The 14,844-nt window shown below is 45.8% G+C and overlaps 1 protein-coding gene across 2 annotated transcripts in view; it reads right to left on the reverse strand.

Annotated features, from left to right (window-relative positions):
* NDUFS1 (NADH:ubiquinone oxidoreductase core subunit S1) overlaps window positions 1-14,844 on the reverse strand; it is a 657,173-nt gene that overhangs the window by 108,614 nt on the left and 533,715 nt on the right. For both annotated transcript variants that reach the window (XM_086955308.1, XM_086955309.1), the window contains exons 14-15: window positions 9,822-9,982; window positions 8,898-9,052 (exon numbers count right to left, since the gene is read on the reverse strand). In XM_086955308.1, the coding sequence (XP_086811434.1) occupies window positions 8,898-9,052; window positions 9,822-9,982 (316 nt within the window). The remainder of the gene's footprint in view (window positions 1-8,897; window positions 9,053-9,821; window positions 9,983-14,844) is intronic.

Raw genomic sequence — 14,844 nt, forward strand, 5'->3', positions numbered from 1 at the left:
ACTGTGAGTGACAGCATCCTGCTCTTTCACAAGGAGCATATCGGCACACAAAGTAGTTTTGCTCAGTGCCCGTAACCACTGTGGCAGTGTGCTTTTTGAGACCAAAAACTATTTTTGCTTTTGCCAGTGTTTGTTAAAATGGTGGGCCCAGCAGCTCCCACACCAATAAGGTTTCACAAAAACCATGCCAAAACAAGCCACGCATTGACAAAACTAAAAAGCTGACCGCCAATTTCAGACCTACGGGCTTTGCCAATGCTTCTTTAGTTTTGTTTACCATAATCTTATTGAAACTCGTTAGTGATTTCCATTTATGAATATTTTTGGGAAATACTAGCATGCATCAAACCATGTTACTAAATGATGCTGCAAAGAAATGGTACCTGAAGTTTTACAGAAGTTTAGCTAAATGTTTTCTTTCCTGCTTTCATTTCTTTATGAACATATTTTCAAAGCAAAGAATCATCAATCTTGCTTTCAAGCTTCTGCAAATATTTGCATCAAATTAGAAAGCATTCTGGGAGCATTATACATAGCCCCATATTGCTAAACTTTGAAAACGTGTGTACACATTTTTATACTGAAACCACTGTCAGTAGTGCAGTCTGAGCTTACAACATTTACTTAGAGCTCTCACCCTAATAATAAAGGCTTTCAATTAATGAACCATGAATACAAGTTTGAACTGTATTAACATATAGACAAACATATTTCAGCAACTGCAGACAGTGCCCTTTCCTGATCCATAATGTGGTACTGCAAAATGGCAGCCAAAGGGTATGTGCTGCAGGGGGTTGGGCCTACTTGTCCCAAGGACAAACTACACATGAAAACTTGCTGCCCTTGACCCCAAACAATATGTCCTGGGGTCGGGCTATAGGAAATCCACATCCCTGACAAGTATACATAATATACAAACACAACCAAACCTGGAAATTCTTCATCATTGACATTTCCCGATGCCAATTATCTCATGATTCCAGAAATAAATCATATAAAATGCTAAAATGCACAGTCATTACTTTTCGGTATAAGCAAACAGACAACAGTGAGGCGGGTGGGTCAGTGAGGAATCCACAAGCAGATACTGTATCTACTAGAAAAAGCATTACCGAACTTGTTCTTCTGATGGATACATCTGCTTGTGGATTGCTCACCTTTTGAATTGAATCCCCAAGCAGTCCCACGCTTTGAGAAGGGTGCCTTGCTGTCTAAACCAAACCAGCATTTGCAATGCAATAGGTCATGCATTATAAAAGTTTGAGCTGTTGGCATTGCTAATAATAATGCAACACTAGCAGCTCAAAGATTCAGTAATGTGAGAACGATTGCATTGCATTTTTTTTTTAAATACAGCACGAACTTGAGTGAAAGGTGCCTGGTGGAACCGTGCACTGACGGCTGGTGGTGTGTTTGCCTGGTGGAAGCGTGCACTTACGGCTGGTGGTGTGTGTGCCTGGTGGAATCGTGCTCTGATGGCTGGTGTTGTGTATGCCTGGTGGAAACGTGCACCGACGGCTGGTGGTCTGTGTGCCTAGTGAAAACGTGCACTGATGGCTGGTGGTGTGTGTGCCTGGTGGAATCGTGCACTAGTCCGATTTAATTAACTCGAAGGCAAACGTAGCTGAAATTTCTGCGCTGCAGGAAAAGCCAACTTGTTGCTCTTAAAATCACTACTGAAGTCCGGAGCTCTGGCCATTGTGTTTTAAATGCTTCTGTAAAGTCAACTGTTTCAAAATGTTTTGAAATAAATGCAGGTAATTGAAAACCATCCCAATGCAGGAAATGAAAAAAATCCCTCAAACAACAGACATTCTGCCTAAAGTGTGCAGGCAGAAGCGCCTTGAGGATCTGTGGGCTCCTTTATTATATCAATGAAACCACCTCTGACTCTGTCCTTTTCTGTTAAACGAGTCAACAAGTAGCCATATGTTTGAGCAGATGGGCACAACTGGGCACTCAACAGTTAGGCCCATCTTTAGGTGCAGGAATAACAAAGGACCGTGTGACACCAGAATACGAGGGAGAGGCAACAAATGAATGCTAGGAAAACTTCAGAACCACACCAAGTGGGTTGTGATGGCTCACTTGTAGTTGCCTCATCCTATAATAGTGCAGCATGTAAGCCAAAACTGGAAACCTCTGTCGAACGTCTGGAAGGAGATGACGTACCCCTATGAGATCAGACCAAGTCAAGCAACGAGACTCTGCCCTTGGGATGAAGATTGCTGCTGTAGCAACAGCTGCTCACCTACCAAGTCTTCCCTCAAACTAATCCGTTCCACGTTCTTCAGAAGCAACAGCAGCTTAAATGTACATGCAGCACTGCAGAAAGGGGTATGTTGCAAAAGAATGTGGAATGTTTTGGTGAATAAGAGCTTTGGTATTTCGTTGCAGATCAGGAGCGAGGCATAACCTGATTGGGGACCCAAGGTTCGGGAAACCAACAGCAGCCCATCAATTGTAAATGTGCTTCCAACTGTATGTAGCACAAGATGAAATACCATGTGAGTTTCTCCTGCTCATTCACGAGACGTGGACACATTCTGTAGTGTGTACATACACGGGGCATTCGAATAAAGCCTTTCAATGATTCACAGTCTTATTTAACTTTACCAGGCACTTTTTGGCAAACAGAGCATTCCTGGGCGAGTTCACTTCGCTTGAACATGTTTTAACATTGTATGTTCACGCATGGGCTAAGCCTTACATACTGGCAATGACTATTTGCGTCTCATGGGACAGCTTATTCTTTGCAGTTTAAGGCCCTTAATTTAATTGAGTGTCATCAAAGGAAAAAATAATAAGTGGGAGGGGTGAGAGAGTACGAGCGCGCCAGAAAAGCCCAAAGTGAAAGAAATCACGTTCCAGAAGCGCAAGTGGTGCGTGCGCACGCGCGGCGGCAAAAGTGAAAGCCGCTGCGAGTGTAAGGGTTGAAAGCCAGATGGCGCTGTAAGGCGTGCGCACGTGCACTCAAGCTCTAGGCTCATGGCAGCATTTTCTGAAGCCCCCTTACTAAAAGTCTCGAGAGCAGCGCATGCGCGCTGGCTCAGCGAGACCTAACAATCATCTAACACAGAACGGCAAAATGGACGTCCCTCCTCACTTCTGAAACTAACAACAGTGCTTTGCAAAAGTATGGCAGGAAGCCCATTTTGCTTGGCAGACGTCTACCACAAGGACACCTCTAGCCAAAGCCGAAGAAGACGACTTTGCTCTAGTAGAATGAGCATGACTACCTTGAGGAGGCTCCTCCTTGGCCAAGGCATAGCAGATCTTAATGCACCGGATTATCCACCTGGACAGCGTTCTTTTGTGGACAGTCTTGCCCTTCATCTTTCCCATGTATCCTACGAAGAGTTGATGATCCAGCCTAAAGTCCTTGGTTCTGTCCAAGTAGAAGCTCACCGCCCTCTTGAAATCCAGGCAACGAAATCTCTCCTAGGTAAGGTAGGTAAGGTGATGAAATGCCCCAAGTGGAATGGAGTGACCACCTTAGGCAGAAAAGCAGCTCTGGTCCTAAGAATCATGTTATCCGCATGGGAAGATGTGAAAGAACACTTAAACTAAGAGCCTGCAATTCACTCACCCTCCTAGCTGCAGTGATTGCCACTAAAAATATAGTCTTAAATGCTAGAAACATTAATGGACAACTATGAAAAGATTTTAAGTGCGAACCCTTCAAGAAATAGATTCAAATCCCACCGAGGCATAAAAAAAGAGTGAGAGGAAACCTATTGATAAGATCCTTAATAAATCTCATAACTATGGGAGACCTAAACAACGAGGGTTGATCTGGAAAACAGAAAAAAGCCAACAAGGCACATAAGTAGCCCTTAACAGTTGCTGCGCTACTGCACAACCCTGTTGTGCCAAGGAAAGAGAAAAACTCTGAACATCAGATAAATAGGCCTTCGAGGGGTCAATAGACTTTCCTCCATACCATTTCACAAATTCTGACAATCTACCAGAATAAACAGATTTGATGGAGTCTTCTGGCTGATAAAATAAAGTCCACCACATCCTGTGGGAGAGAGAAAGAACTCAGGCTCCCTCGTTCAATATTCAGGCATGAAGTTGCAGACTATGAAGGTGGGGGTATAGAACCTGTCCCTCTAATTACGAGAGGAGGTTTGCCCAGAGAGGGAGATGGAGTGGAGGGTGCAACAAGAGGTAAAGGATGTCTGTGTACCACGTCCTTTACGGCCAATTCGGGGTAATCAATGACTTGGGCCTGGTCTTGGGGAATCTTCTGCAGAACTCGAGGATTCAAGGGTTACGGGGTGAAAACGCGTAAAGAAGCTGTGAGCCCCAATAAAACTGAAACACGTCCCCCAACACTCCCTGCAGTGGATACTAGAGACTGCAGAATGACTGACAATGCGCATCCTGAAAATGTGAAGAACCACCCCTGGATGGAGACGCCACTCTTAATCGGCCGAATACTGCAGACTGAGACTGTCCACATGCACATTCAGCACTCTGGACAAACGATTTGCGATTACATAAATCTGATGGTCCTGAGCCCAGGACCAGAGTCGCAGAGCCTCTCTGCAGAGAAAATACAACCCTACTCCTCCCTGTTTGTTGATGTACCACATCGCAGTAGTGTTGTTCGTTAAGACCTGAAGTGAATGTTCGAAGGGAAGGAAGAAAGGCCTTGAGAGACACACCTATTGCTCGCAATTCCAGAAGACTGATGCAAAACAATCTTTCCTCTGGAGACCAAAGACCTTTGACTTCCAGATCCCCCAGATGAGCTCCCCACCCTAGATTGGAGGAATCCGTTATCACTGTGGCCACAGGAGAAGGAGGGTAAAATGCAGTGGCAGCTCCTCTGCTACGGTGGAGGAGCATCGCCTCCCTGAACAAAAGGAAAAATAAAATTATCTTAACTGTTGTAATTATCATTTTAGTTTTCCTATTTCATCAGTGACTCTCGGGCAGGGATGGGCAGAGCAGGTGGCGAAATCTTTTACACTCTCTAAGTGCGCTTGACTGTTTTGCCGGTCCCCTTGGGCCAGCCAAACAGTCCTGTGCCCTTTGCATCGCCCCCACCAGGGTACATTACACAGCCTGGTGAGGAACATGAAAAGCCTTACATCCCCTGTCTGAGCGCCGAACCACAGTGCTCAGACCAATCAAAACACTGCAATGCAGCATTGTGATTGGCTCAAGGGACCTTGGGAGCCCGGATGCTTCCTGCTGACGGCCGGAACTGCAGGAAGAGAAGGAAGATGACGTAGAAGAGGCGGCGGCCGGCAGTAGCAGGTATGTGGTTTTATTTTTTTATCTGCACCCCTCATCCCTCACCTGCTCACCACTTGGGCCCAGTAACAGCCACTTTCTTGAGGGCTTCCCTCAAGAAAGGTTGCCTGGAACACTCCCCCCATAGCAGATCCGCTGCAGTGTCTCTGGAGATTCTGACCATCCAATCAAGATCTTCTTTGTGTTGAAACTACTGCTTGCGAAGGCACCCCTGGAATGCCCTTATGTGCCACTGTGCATGGTTGACCAGCAGTATGCAGGAAGAGAACAGACCAAGCAGGCGCAACTGGAACAGCCTCTCCATTCTGAAGAAGTGGAATCATAGCTTGGATGTCTTGAATACTCTGTAGAGGCAGGAAGGCATGACTCACAGTGTCCAGTACTGCCCCTATAACAGGTTGTGCTGAGAGGGCAGCAGGTGAGATTTGGGTAAAATTATTGAAAACTTCAAACTAAACAACAGCTGTGCTGTTAACTGCAAATGATGCAACACCATCTCTGGCGACTTTGCTTTGAGCAGCCAGCCATCCAGATAGGGAAAAACAGGAATCCCCGACCTTCTGAGATTAGTTGTCATCACCTTTGTAAAGACCCGAGGTGCGGAAGTAAGTCCGAATGTAAGGACCGCAAACTAGTGATGAGACCCCACCGTAAAACGGAGATACTTCCGATGCGACTTCAGGATAGGAATGTAAAAATACATATCCTGTAAATCGATCAATACCATCCAGTCTTCCTTCTCCAGCGCAAGAATAACCTGAGCCAGGGTCAACATTTTGAACTTCTCCTATTTAAAGTAAAAATTAAAAAACCTCAGGTCAAGAATCGACCACAAACTAGCATCCTTTCTGGGAATCAGGAATCACCGAGAGTAGCACCCTTGACCCCATTCCTGCTCTGAAACTACCTTGATTGCACTCCTTTGAAGTGATACCATCACTTCCTGCTGAAGAAGCAGAAGATGCTCTTCTGAGTAAAGGCCCTGACGGGGAGGGGAAAACTCCTGAAAGAAAGGGTAGGGCATACCCATTTTCTAAGATATTTAATACCCAGAGGTCTGTACTAACCAACCTCCATGGCGTAAGAAAACTGGCCACCTGTCCTTCCACAGGAGCTGCATGCTCTAAGATGTCAGAGCTAGAGCTGCTTCCCTGCAACAATGGTTGGAGAGGGCCCATTAAATTAAGTCTAGGAAGTTGCTTGAAAATCTGGCGAGATTCCTGAACCTCGCAACCAGGCATGCCTTCTAGTCGCCACAAATGACCCCATTGCTCTAGACACAGAGTCAGCCATGTCCAGCCCAGATTGGATGACTTGGCAGAAAGCAGCCTGGGCATCAGACAAAAGTTCACAAAAATGCCCTTGACCCTCTGTCGGCAACTTCAGTACAACTTCCTTGGCTGAGTCCATAAGGGCATGGGTATAACGACTCAAGAAATAAGTGATATTCGTGGATTTCAGGGCCAGACTCCCAGATCAAACAACTTTCTTAGGAGACTGCTACATATGCTTTGAATCACTATAAACAACAGTAGATGGAAAAACCACATCGGACAGTTTTGAAGAACACGAAGCCTGGACCACCAAGTTTTCAGGTGAAGAATGGGAGGACAGAAACGCTGAATCTCCAGGTGCCATCTCTTACACCCTAGCCACCATCCTGGAAACTGCAGGAGGGGACATCGGTTTATGCCAAACATCTATAATGGGCTCAGTTAATGCCTCATGAAGGGCAGGAAAGGTTCAGACGTTAAGGTCGATGAATGAAGAACCTCCGTACAAATGTAGGATCTCAACTCTGCTGTTGGAAGAGATAATTCCAATAGGTCGTCAGCCTTTTGATTTACAGCGTAGTATGTGGTCACCTCAGGAGGCAGCAAGCCCTTCTGCCACGTCATCTCCCACTCAGGAGAGATGTCCAGGCCACTAGCCTGTTCCAAACCCTCAAAATCAGAGTCAGAATCCACTATCTCTCCATCTTCACCCCCTCCATGCTCTTACTGGTACGCCTCTTCCTCCAACAGCCTTTGATCCTCTCTCAGAGATCCCATCCTCTGATTCGTTGTTGGCAGCGCCAGACGCATTGCCGGTGACTTTGGAACAAGCATCGAAGGAGGGTCCAAAGGAACAGGGGTCGAAGTCGATCGAGGTGGAACCGGCGCCTGTTTGGATCCTGGCGCATCGGAGAAGAACCATCCAATGGAACTCGACCCTCTAAAGACTGCAATGGCGTCGATAACCTCTGCGTCGAAAGAGGCCAACTCCCTCCATTAAGGGCATGAACAGTGCCGGGGCAAACCTCCCACGGAATATGCTAATGGACACATTGCACCAGAAGGCGCGCCACTAGGATTTGCAGCCCTCGCAAACAAGTCGAACATAGCAGGTATCGGGAATGCAGGTTATGCCGTATCCGGAACAGGCTCTGGAGCCATTCGTGGAGGCACCAAGTTTAGCTCCCACTGCGGCGTTACTAGATCTAGGAGCAGGAGGTGGAGTAGCCGACCTCGGTATCGGAGGAGGCGTAACATCCCTCAGAGCCGGAGGAGTCACAGCTCTGAGCCACCCCTGGAGTAGGAGTCGGAGAGATCTCATCCCTGCGATGACGCTTAGTACTCTGGAACACTAACTTCGGAGGTGCGTCCTTCGAAGAACAATGCCGAGAACCATGGCGCCACATCTTCTTGTGTTTCTTGGATGACCTCGAAGTGTGAGGCGTCAGTGACTTCGATTGGGTCCAAGACCTCCTGCGACCCATCTTCTGTTTCTTGGCTTTGGCCTTGAATAACTTGGGGCCCCCCTCTCCTTCAGAGCCTTCCGATTCATCCTCTAACACGAGGTACATGTCCCGACGTGTGATCTGAAGACAGACACCACAAACAGTCTTCATACGGGTTAGTGATGGACATCTGTCACCCACACACTCTGCACGGCTTGAATCCAGACTTTCTTGGCATAGTCATCGTCAACAATGTTGCCACAATAGTAACAAAAACTCCCTGAAATGGAGAGCCTGAAAAAAAAAAGTTAGGCATGGAAAAAAGGGAACCGACGTCAGCACGCTGGCAAGATCTTCTTATGGCGGAGGAATCCACAAGCAGATGTATCCATCAGAATAACAAAGAATAGCACTTTAATCATAGACAAAATGAGCATTAAAACAAGAATAATTATTTTATTTTGTATACATCTAAAGAGAGCTATGATATATGAAGTGTGTGTAATTCTTTTGGAATTTTGAAAAATGCTGGTTGGCTGACAGCGACATATTCCCTTTAAAACATGCCCTTTACAAGCTCCGGACAATGCAGGATTTCCCTTACAGATATATAACAACTATTTATTTTGCTTTTCTGTACCACTGATAAAGGTGCCATTAATACAGAGTCAACAGTTTTCCTTTAACTAAAGAAGATGTGCAGTAAAGCAAGAGATTCTCAAGCCCCTAAAATAGGAAGGATGTGCTGAACATTTCCTGGCATTAGCTTTAGGTATGTGTAGTTATGCAGTATGCCAATATTATATCACAATATAGTAACAGACAACAACCTTAATTTTTATGTATGGAAAACAGATAGTTAAAAATAAAAAAGCGCTCTCTTAGAGAAATGGTACAGCATACACCATACCTTGGTAGATGATGAAACAGTCTTTAGGTAAATCTTGACGGGTGATGCATCCCGCATCTGCCCCTAAGAGGAACAACACTTTGGGTGGGTTCTTCCGGATGGCCTCCACCCCTGGCTTGTATCCCAGATCTAGAGCAGCCACCTGGCTTGCTACCCTGCAGAGATAAAGAGAGTTACTACAATGCAGAACCTCAACAAATCTGAAGCCATGCGCTGAACTCCCAAACATATCTCCGACAAAAACTTTCATACAAATCCTGCAGTTTGACCAGTGTGCATTCAAAATATAACTACTTTGGAAATAATACCAAAGCTTATGAAATGTGGGGACTTTAACAGCCATACAAAAGAATACTTCATAAACGCAAAGAAGGTTGCAATGAACTATATAGATTCATACAATAGAGATGCAACTCTAGAACTTCGTGACCTTTCTAAATATTTTGTAGGCTAGATAAATACCAAAGCCAAATTCAAAAGATTGGTCCAGTGTAATTGTTTTCTTTCATCAGAAGAAAAAGATATGATGCTCTCTGAAAACAACGAGTCCTGAACGGAGAAGTCTCAAACACCCTCAGAGAAGGCTTGGCAAACATGTAGACCTGAATTATGAGAGTTAATCATAAGAATCATTTAGAATATTTCATCTTGGTTTTGGAGTATCTTGGACACATGTTAAAAATCACCATTCCATCAACATTGAATTGTATCCCTGTGACTGGAAGCCATAGCAAGAGACACAAAAATCAGATGCAACGTACCCTGGGCATGCACTATCTTGAACGGGTTACAACATTTCAGATCACCGCTGCTCCTTGGTTCAGAACATATCAATAGCCCAAACTGACCAGCACAAGTAATCAAGCCAAGCACCATGCATTTAATGAATAACAAGGAAAAGGGATGGTGCAAATAGCAACAAACCTGTGAAGGATGTTGAGAACCTTCCAGTCTCCTGTAATACCGCTGCTTGCCTTGGCATTGTATGCAATAGCTGAAACTGCTGCATGGATAGCAGCACCATCAACACGCTGTAGAGCGCTGCTGCCAACAACCACCATAGGTTTTTTGGCCTGGCTTAGAACCTGAAGAAAAAGTAAGTAAGAAAGGTCGGATTATTTTATAAATAAGCGTTTAAAGCATCCAACTGGCAATTGTAGGAAACTGGATTTTTATGTAGTGGGCCAATGTAAGGGAACTCCATTCAAAACGTCCAGATGACCCTTAATGGTATAAAGCCCTTATTTCAATAATTGCAATTGCTATTTGTGGTACTGTAATCAAGCAGCTTAAAGCTTATAAGAGGAGAGTTAAACATTAGTTGCACACACACAGATAAGTCCAAACCCAAATTTATAAAAATAGCACAGATTTGTACATAGAGACCAAGATCATTGGAATCAGGTAATTACTTTTGGAGTAATTAATTTTACAAGTAAACCGTAAAATACACAAAACGTTTTTTGAGGTATGAGCCTCAAACGCAGTAATGTTATCCTATTGGAGTAAAGACATATGGCATACATATAAGCAGTTGTAGAAGGTTTATTAGTTCATGGAGGTCCTAGAGGGTCTAACATCTCGAATCTCACTGGAGAGTCGGGGTTGACCTCTTGGAACCATGGTGACCTCCTCCTTGAGAAATGCTCCTTCAGTGGGCCTGATGGCCAGCGAAACTAAGTACCAGACATGTGTGGTCGGTGACTGAAGATGCAGGGGGATGGCTCCTTCACCCCCAAAGGAGATACTAAGTGGTTATTGAAGCACTGGACACTTCTCTAAGGGTTTGGGGAGGATGTTCAGCTTCTGAACGAGTCAGTCCTTTCAATTATCTAGGTTACTAGTAGCAAGGAAGGGTTTGGCACCAATTTCTGAGCAGTTAATCTGCTCTTACGGTGTCAGCTCTTCTTTGTCTTTCTTCTGTTCCCAGGTGGAAAAATTTGAGGATCTGGAGTTGGGCACCCCTAAGTACTGAATATAGGGGCATTAGCCAATGAGCTATCTACCCCTGGGGTGTCTACACCCCCTATATGACCACTTTTTGCGGGGAGTGGGCATAATCTTGACACAGAGTTCCTAGTTTCACCAAACCCAAGATGGTAAAACCCTTCTTTGACTGTCCATTTTAGGTGGCCCACCTTAAGAGTGTGCCTTGCCTGGAAGTGTGACACACCTTCTGATGCCACCGGCTCTGGTGCCAAATGGGCCTTAGGGTTAGGGGTGACAATCCCCAGGTCTGGGCAGAAGCCGCGGTTGCATTTCAAAGGCTAATCTGCTAGCAATCCTGCTGGAGGATGTGTGATCACCTTCTGCTGGACAGGCATTGTTCCCTGGCCTCAGAGAGCACTGGCTCTACCAGTCGACCAGCTTAATCTGTGACTAGTAGGGCTTCAGGGGGCACCTCTAAGATGCTCTCTGGGTCCATGTCATAATACATCCGGTACTGGCATCAGTACGGATTTATTAAGACAAGATATTAGAGACCAAACATTATTAAGCATTTGTGGAACACATAGCTACCCAAGGGCATCCCAGTGCTAGCGGATAGACAGAGGTTGCGGGTTAAGTTTATGGAGCTGATTGCTGAAATAGCCAGATCTTGAGAAGTTTCTGGAAGGGGAGATATCGGGATTCAGCACGGAGAAGTGGGGGCATTGCGTTCCATAGTCTGGCAACGTTGTAGGAACATGATCGGCCTTCGATTCTTACCCTTCTAATTTTCGGTATGACTGCAAGATGGAGATTAGTTGAGTGAAGGCATTTTCCAGGGTGGTAGGGGGAATGAGAGGTCTATTGATAGCCGGGCCGATACCTCAAAAGGCCTTATGGGCTGTACACAAGGCCTTAAAATTGATTCTTTCGGAAACAGGTAGCCAGTGAAGCATCTTCAGGGCCGGTTTTGCGGATTTATTTTTTGGCACCCCCAGCAATAGTCTAGCAGCTCAATTCTGAGCAACTTGGAATATCCTAAAAGTTGCTTTGGGTACTCCCAGCTAAAGGGAATTTCTGTAGTCCAAGCGCGATAGGACCACGGCCTGCATCAGGGTCCTCACCGGTAGGAGGGAGAGAACCTTGCGAAGTGGTCTGATAGTGCTGAAACAGGCCCCTGCTACTCCTACTGCTTGGCCTTTGAACTTAAGGGAGCTGTCAAGCCAGACGCCCAGGCTTTTTATCTTGGCCTTCGGAGTTGGGGCAGGACCCAGACAGTAGGGCCACATCTGTTGAGGTTTAAGCTGAAGGAGTTACCCAGGAGTAATAGCTCTGTTTTTCCGCCATTCAGCTTGAGGCAAGAGTGCTCCATCCACGAAGCAACTGCTCCAAGACAGGTTTCAAAATCAGAGGGGGGGTTGTGGGCCATTGAGGTTGATTACCAGCTGAGTATTATCTGCGTGGGTGACAATTTTTATCCCATATGGCAAGATGATGTCCGCCAGTGGCTGCATGTATACATTAAACAATTTATGGCTCCGGGAGGAACCCTGAGGGACTCCACAGCTGATCGCTAGGGTTCTAGAGGTCAATTCCCCTGAGAAGACCTGAAAAGTTCTGCTATCTTGTTAATATTGGATCGTTAACTGACTCACCTGAGACACCTCTCCTCCTGAGTCTCTCCAATAGAATATTGAAGTTCACAGTGTCAAAGGCTGAGCACAGGCCTAGGAGGAAAATATATAGAATCAATGTGGACTGGCCCACTGTGTTTGGTCACTTGGTCACTTATGGCTAATGGCCTGGTGGCTGGACTCAATTAGTCTTGTTAGTAAACCCCTCACACACCAACCTGGTTGGTGTCATGCTTCATCATTGGGGTCCAAACAGGCAGCCGAGTGCCGCCTGATTGTGCTTCAACGCCTGACTACAGCGGAGCGGGTGTCGTACAACAGTGTGATGTGGATGAAGGTGAATGTTAAAATATACCTCTGGGGATCCTTACCTATGAGTTTATTCTTGGCTGCCATGGGTATTTTAATTAAAATATGTGATGCAACTATTAATAGCCAAGTTTTTGCTATGAGTTGTCTATGTGTTAGCGGTCTACATGTTTCAGTCCCATTAAGGATTGTGCTGGACTTTCGTCAGGACCAGAAGGTGAAGTGAGTGGCAAAAGGGGTCCCATGGGTGATAGTCTCCTGCGCACGTGCTAAGCTGTGTGGAAAAGTCAAGGTAAAAAAAGGGGGGTCTGTATACTTACAGACACTCACTGGTTTGCGAGAAAAAATCCTGTGGGACAAAGCAAAACATGACATACATTTTATGAGCATACTGCAATTGGCAAATGGTGAAGTGCCATGCGTCATGCATGCCAGTGTCTGGAGGCCAAGGTAAGTGATAATTGCTCAAAGGAGCGCTTCATGATGCACTGGGCCAGGGACAGACTGATATGCATATAGCCAGGTTCTGAGCTGGGATGGGGCAGTGAGATAAATAACGGTGATGGATCAAGCCCTGATCTTTGGACTGGGTAAGAGTGGTCTGTTTCACTCAGACACTCTGTTCATCACCACCCCCTTTTCTAAATAATTTTTGGCCACTATAGGTGTGGCAGGGTATACTCAGACATGAGTCCCTTTCTCACTGCTCCATCAGGATTCAAGCAAGCCGGGCCGAAGAAGGCTGAAATGCCAGAAACCGGTCCCCGGTAGCTTGTCTCCTTTCTGGTGAAGAATTGGCTTGGTAGTTTAGTCTGCCCTGTTCCCATGATGCACTGGGCCAGGGACAGACTGATTTGCATATAGCCAGGTTCTGAGCTGGGATGGGGCAGTGAGATAAATAACGGTGATGGATCAAGCCCTGATCTTTGGACTGGGTAAGAGTGGTCTGTTTAACTCAGACACTCTGTTCATCACCACCCCCTTTTCTAAATCATTTTTGGCCACTATAGGTGTGGCAGGGTATACTCAGACATGAGTCCCTTTCTCACTGCTCCATCAGGATTCAAGCAAGCCGGGCCGAAGAAGGCTGAAATGCCAGAAACCGGTCCCCGGTAGCTTGTCTCCTTTCTGGTGAAGAATTGGCTTGGTAGTTTAGTCTGCCCTGTTCCCATGATGCACTGGGCCAGGGACAGACTGATTTGCATATAGCCAGGTTCTGAGCTGGGATGGGGCAGTGAGATAAATAACGGTGATGGATCAAGCCCTGATCTTTGGACTGGGTAAGAGTGGTCTGTTTAACTCAGACACTCTGTTCATCACCACCCCCTTTTCTAAATCAAAGGAGCGCTTCATGCACATAGACACAGAGCATGCCAGTGCCTCGAGGCCAAGGTAAGTGATAATTGCTCAAAGGAGCGCTTCATGAACATAGACACAGAGCATGCCAGTGTCGGGATCAATGACATCTCTGGGGTTATAGAAATGTCTGTGTGCTCTGTGAGTCTGCTCTGGAGCGGGGTAGTGACTCAGTAATGATGTATATGCAGGATGGTGAAACCACAGGGATTGCTTGTGATATGGTGAGACAATACATATATCTAAAAGTTATGACGATTGTCCATAGTATGGTGAGGCAATACACACATTTAAAAATTACGTTTTCTGTGTCTGTGCATGAAGCGCTCCTTTGAGCAATTATCACTTACCTTGGCCTCCAGACACTGGCATGCATGACGCATGGCACTTCCCCATTTGCCAATCGCAGTATGCTCATAAAATGTATGTCATGTTTCGCTTTCTCCCACAGGATTTTTTTCTCGCAAACCAGTGAGTGTCTGTAAGTATACAGACCCCCCCTTTTTTTACCTTCACTTTTCCACACACCTTAGCGCGTGTGCAGGAGACTATCACCCGTCGCACCCCTTTTGCCACTCACTTCACCTTCTGGTCCTGATGAAAGTCCCGCACAATCCTTAATGGGACTGAAACATGTAGACCACTAACACAGACAACTCATAGCGAAAACTTGGCTATTAATAGTTGCATCACATATTTTAATTAAAATACCCTGGGCC

Source organism: Lissotriton vulgaris, chromosome 2_1, assembly GCF_964263255.1.
Source record: "Lissotriton vulgaris chromosome 2_1, aLisVul1.2, whole genome shotgun sequence".
NCBI lineage: Eukaryota > Metazoa > Chordata > Amphibia > Caudata > Salamandridae > Lissotriton > Lissotriton vulgaris.